The sequence below is a fragment of the Octopus sinensis genome, unplaced genomic scaffold (assembly GCF_006345805.1).
Source record: "Octopus sinensis unplaced genomic scaffold, ASM634580v1 Contig18745, whole genome shotgun sequence".
Lineage (NCBI taxonomy): Eukaryota > Metazoa > Mollusca > Cephalopoda > Octopoda > Octopodidae > Octopus > Octopus sinensis.
The window spans coordinates 365,469-371,765 of record NW_021835992.1 but is presented as its reverse complement, the minus strand read 5'-3'; the positions used below and the strand labels follow the sequence as shown (position 1 = coordinate 371,765).

The window sequence follows — 6,297 nt, the reverse complement described above, 5'->3', positions numbered from 1 at the left end:
ACTACCCGGCATAAAAAGAAACAGACAAAATTTCAAACGCAACTCAACACTCTTCCGAAACTTGAAGCAAAGAAAAATTTCGGAATTTGCTTAGTCAAAATGATGACGAAGGCGAATATACCTCTTTAACTGGAAAGATAACAGTGAAACCTCTCGAATCCCTGCTTCTCGAATCCGCTTGTTTTAATCAAAAATTTGAAATTTCCTATAAATGATTCTTGAATCCGCTTGTTTCTCGAATCCGCTCCTCAAGTATTATGAAAAATAATTTTTTTATCTAATTGTATGTTAAATTAATTAACATTTTAAAATTCTCATTACACGTTAAATTGTATTTTTGTGAGGCGTCGTTGTGTTAGACTTTCTATCAACGAAAAAATTTCTATACTACGTTATATTTCTGACAACCCATTCGTTTCTGCACCTCAAATTTCCAGGATTTTTTCTTCACGGTTTAAAAAGAAAATTTCTCCCAGAACTATAAACGACCTTAAATCAAAATCGGACCTTTTGAATAGGACTGACATCAAAAAATTAAACATAACGAGAATTCCAAAACTCAAATTTAATAAAATGATGTAGCGATGATAACATGGATTAACTTAATGGAATCTAGTGGAGCAATTCTATCAGATTCGATGTTAATTACAAAAGCTCTTAAATTTGGAAAAAATTTTCCAGAATTTAAAGCAAGTCGTGGGTGGCCAGAAAAGTTTAAATTACGAAATGGTGTCAAGTTAAGAAAATTTCACGGAGACAGTGGATTAGTAAATCATGATGAAAAATCTATTACTGATTTTAATGAAACAATGAGTTTAAAAATTGAACAATATGGATTGGACAATGTTTATAATGCAGATGAAACTGGTGTTTTTTACAAGGTGATTCCTTCCAAAAGTGTGTGCATTAAATCACGGCCTGGAATAAAGTTGTCAAAGGATCGATTTTCGTTACTATTATGCGCAAATTGTTCTGGTTCCGATAAAAGAAGGCCTGTAATGATAGGAAGATTCAAAAGTCCAAGGTGTTTTAAAAATTTCAACATTGGAAAATATGTTACCTACACCCATTCCAATAAGGCATGGATGAACCGTGAAATTTTTAACAAGTGGCTCAGTGATTTTGATTGTGAACTTGCGAAGAAAAAAAGAAAAATTCTACTTGTAATAGAATGTCCATCTCATCAAATTATTGTCACGTTAAACTCAATTGAAATTCTTTTTTTGCCTTCTAGAACATCCTCGCTCTTGCAACCAATGGATCAAGGAATTATAAAATGCTTTAAAGCCGAATTTACCAATTTGAAAATAAATGATATAATCGAAAAGGTTGAGGCAGGGGAAAATTGTCAGAATGCAATTAACGGAATCACCCTTAAAACTGCTGAGACATTAACATTCTTCGCTTGGAATAAAGTTACTCCTACGACCATCAAAAATTGTTTCCGTCATGCACAATGGATAAAATGTGAAACAATCACAATCAACAGTGAATCTAAGAACTACGAAAATAATTATGAAGAAATAATTAAGAAATTTCAAATTGAAGATCCAATATCTCATAGTGAATTTGTTGATTACGGATATACTGAAAATGAAGAGCTAATCGAATTTTTAGACAAATCTGAACAAGCTGGTACATTACAGTCAAAAAAAGTTCAATCAGTTAGTGATTTTATTTAATAACTAGCTCAGCAGTTCGCTTCGCTCACTGCGAGCTAGCTCCTGCGGAGGCCCTGCTCGCTACGCTCGCAGTTTCCTTAAATAACTATAAATTTATGTAGATATATAAATGCGACCTGCTTTGATATAACCTTATTCTAAGGCCTGTGGATAAACGATGTTTGCAGTCCGTCCATCCTTGGCAAATATAAATAAATTTCTCTTCTACCTACCCTTGAGCACCCCACATACAGCTGGCCATGTGAAAAGCACTCGTTCTCTAAAAATAAGCCTACTACCTTTAAAGACTGTCCCTGGGCCTTGTTTATTGTCATAGCAAAACTTATCTTCAGCGGAAATTGTAGTCTCTTAAATCTATCGCAGGCCCTTTCATGGTCCATAATAACGTCGACCGATTTATATATTCTTTCTCTGCCAGGGATTTTCATTAATAAATCTAAATTTATATTAAGTACCTCATCATTAAGTGGAGCTAATATAGCTCGTTCACGCAGCCAGTCGAAATTCACGTAGTGTTCAGATAGTTCGGAATAGACGGCATTCAATAATTCTTCTGCTGTTTCTACGAAAATACATAATTCTTCCGGTAGCCTAATTTTCTGGTCGTGCATTTCTGAAGTGATTGCCCCATTTCCAATATCTAGAAGGATTTGTGGGAATATGCTATTAACGCCTTGTAAATGTGCATGTACATTTACATCTAAGCTTACCTTTTTCACGTGTGTCCACAAATATGACGATTTGAGGCAGGCATTCAATTCATCCGCAGGCGTCCCTCTTTGAATAATTGGCAGCGTCTGTCTAAAATCACCTGCCAATACAACTAATGCTCCCCCAAACAAATGGTCGCTACAATTCTTGATATCTCTATATGTTCGGTCAACTGCTTGAATGCGCCTTTATGAGCCATCGTACATTCATCCCAAACAATTAACCTAGAATGCATAATTCTATTACCGTAGTTGAGTCTAACAGCAGTCCTGACCTTGTTCAGCTGTTGTCTAAGTTCCCTCACCATTTAAGCACATCTTCCCTCGTTTCTTTTTTTGTTATATGGTTCATATTCTCTTGTTTGTTAACATTCTCAGATCTCTCTTTATAGGACATTCTTATGATTTTGTAAACGCGAATCAGTAATTTATATTAAATTTTCTACGTAAATTTATTTAGTGAAATTTATGTAAAGTGTATTATCCAATCAAAGCCATTATACTTAATTGCCTCTATGTTTAAAGGAATTGAAACTTTAGCATAATCGAACTTGTCTGTTTCGGTAAAGAAAATGATAATCAGCTTCATCTTTGTAGTATTATAAGGAAAAAAATTAAAGCCTGTTAAATCAAGGAGATTTAAATATAGGCAAATTGAAATTTACATGACTAATTTAAATTTTATTTGCCTCTATCTTTTAAAGAAACTAAACAGTAGCATAATCGAATTTGTCAGTTTCGGCAGTTAAAAAGAATCAATTATGTAAATCTCTAATAATTTTTGCTTTTTCCTTTTTAGTGGTTTTCAAAATCTGATAATTGCACAGTCTATTCATGGTCGATAACAATTAGAGCTTTTATTTTATTTTTTTAACGAAAATTTAACAAAAAAGAATTTATGTCATCGAAAAAAGATAGCTAAGCTAATTAATGGCCTCCACGAGGCTTGAAGGTTGTGGAGGACCTCATCATGTGAGTCGAGGACTTTCTTGTCGTTCATTTTAACAAAAACGCAGAAAAAATTTTTTTTTTAATTTTTTGGCTTGAAGGTTTTGGGGGACCACATCATGTGAGTCGAGGACTTTTTGTTGTTCATTTTAACAAAAACGCAGAAAATATTTTTTTTTAATTTTTTGGCTTGAAGGTTTTGGGGGACCACATCATGTGAGTCGAGGACTTTCTTGTTGGTCATTTTAACAAAAACGCAGAAAATAATTTTTTTAATTTTTTAGCTTGAAGGTTTTGGGGGACCACATCATGTGAGTCGAGGACTTTCTTGTTGTTCATTTTAACAAAAACGCAGAAAATAATTTTTTTTAATTTTTTGGCTTGAAGGTTTTGGGGGACCACATCATGTGAGTCGAGGACTTTCTTGTTGTTCATTTTAACAAAAACGCAGAAAATAATTTTTTTAATTTTTTGCTTGAAGGTTTTGGGGGACCACATCATGTGAGTCGAGGACTTCTTGTTGTTCATTTTAACAAAAACGCAGAAAATAATTTTTTTTAATTTTTTGGCTTGAAGGTTTTGGGGGACCACATCATGTGAGTCGAGGACTTTCTTGTTGTTCATTTTAACAAAAACGCAGAAAATAATTTTTTTAATTTTTTGGCTTGAAGGTTTTGGGGGACCACATCATGTGAGTCGAGGACTTTCTTGTTGTTCATTTTAACAAAAACGCAGAAAATAATTTTTTTAATTTTTTGGCTTGAAGGTTTTGGGGGACCACATCATGTGAGTCGAGGACTTTCTTGTTGTTCATTTTAACAAAAACGCAGAAAATAATTTTTTTTAATTTTTTGGCTTGAAGGTTTTGGGGGACCTCATCATCGAGGATATTCTTTCTTATTAAAATTTTTGACAGGACGGTTCTTAGAGGATATCAACCTTTTATTGTGCCTCATTATCGAATAACTACAAAAGGGAAGGTTTGACAATTGATCTGGTTTGTAACAATTTGAATGTGGGTGTGCACAGACAGACAGACAGACACATAGACAGACACACACCATACCATTTTATTATTAAGAGCTCGAAGGTTTTGGGGGACCACACCATGTGAGTCGAGGACTTTCTTATTGTTCATTTTAACAAAAACGCAGAAAATAATTTGTTTTTAATTTTTTGACTGAAGGTTTTGGGGGACCTCATCGTCGAGGATATTCTTTCTTATTAAATTTTTTGACAGGAAGGTTCTTAGAGGATATCAACCTTTTATTGTGCCTCATTATCGAATAAACAAAAGGGAAGGTTTGACAATTTGATCTGGTTTGTAACAATTTGAATGTGGGTGTGCACAGACAGACAGACACAGACAGACAGACAGGACAGACAGGACACACAGACAGACAGACAGACACACACCATACCATTTTATTATTAAGATTATACTTAGGAAACAATTATTGAAGAGGAATTCAAATGAGAAAAAAGTTGATCTCTCAGAAGCCTTCAGAGCTCTAGAGATTATTAAAACTTATGCTTCTCAGGTAAATGCAGATATAGATGATCATGAAACGTTAAAATATTATGAGAATTGGGGAAATGTTAAGAAAATCGATTAAAAAAAATAAAATTTCTGATTTTTTTGAATATAAATAATTTTATGTATTCAGTCATTTGTATATAAAAAGAAATACTTAATCTATATTGTAAGTTCATGTTTCAACTATAAAATATTATTTAAATTGCCTCTCGAATCCGGCGATTTTTTGATCGGTCCCAAACGATGACATTTTATTTTTATATATTAAATAAAACCTTCAAAAATATTCGAGATGAAATTGTTTTTAAAACAATTTCCATTATTTAGCAACCAAAATCGGCGGATTCGAGAGGTTTTACTGTATTAATACTTGTTGATGAAACGGAAATCAATAAACAGAAATTTGTTAACGTTTTTTGTGGGACTATTGAAAGTCCTGAAAAAATTTATTTATTAAATTGTTTGGAAATTGAAATTTGTGATGCATCTGCAATTTGTAGAATTGCGGATGACACAATTCGAATTTATGATATAAAAAGGGAAAATTTATTATTATTTATTTCTGATGCTGCCCGTTATATGACTTTAGCAGCGAGTACATTGAAGATTGTGTATATTAAAATGATTCATATAACTTGTTTTGCTCATCTTCTGCACAATTGTGCATTAAAGATTAGAGCACATTATAAATATATTGACGACTTAATCTCGTCTATCAAAATGTCGATTGTAAAAAATCCCTCCCGGAGGAGTCTTTTTACAGTTATTGGACTTCCACCTGATGTTGTTCTAACAAGATGGGGCAGCTGGTTGGACGCAGCAAAATATTATAGTCGACATCTTTCAAGAGTTCGCAAAATTGTCTTATCCTATCCAAATTGTGAAAGATTGTGATGAATGCGAAAAATGCTGTTAGCTCTGAAAATTTGGAGAAAAATCTGGCAGAGTTAATGGCTTCATACAACCCTATTATTGATGAAATCAGAAAATGCCAAGAAAAATTTTATACAATTAAAGATGCAATTGAATTCATTGATTCCGTTAATTTTGGTGAGGACAATTGTAACATCAACAAGTATTTTTTAAAGCGGATAAGTATGTTACCATGGACGAATATTAAAAATGCTAGAATTTCTAGTATTTCTCCAGAAACATTTATTTACTTATGGAAATGTCCTTCAACATCAATATCTGCAGAAAGAAGCTTTTCTATGCTGAATAAATTGCTCGAAAAGGATAGAAACTTCAAGCCAGAAAATATTAAATATTATATGATGCAATATTATAATAAACTCATTGATTGAAATGTTTAATTTTTTCATATTTTCAAATTCAGAATATCTAAAAATCAAAATTCGATAGGTCATATTTTGATTTTTTAGGTCATATTTTAATATTTTTAAGTTATATTTTAGAATTT

At 32.6% G+C, this 6,297-nt stretch overlaps 1 protein-coding gene across 1 annotated transcript; it reads left to right on the top strand.

Annotated features, from left to right (window-relative positions):
- The first annotated feature begins 584 nt into the window (after positions 1–584).
- Positions 585–5,771, top strand: LOC115231621 (tigger transposable element-derived protein 6-like). The gene is made up of 2 exons (XM_029801604.1): positions 585–1,664; positions 5,205–5,771. The coding sequence occupies exons 1-2, from the start codon at positions 585–587 to the stop codon at positions 5,769–5,771; spliced, it is 1,647 nt and encodes a 548-aa protein (XP_029657464.1).
- The last annotated feature ends 526 nt before the right edge of the window (positions 5,772–6,297 follow it).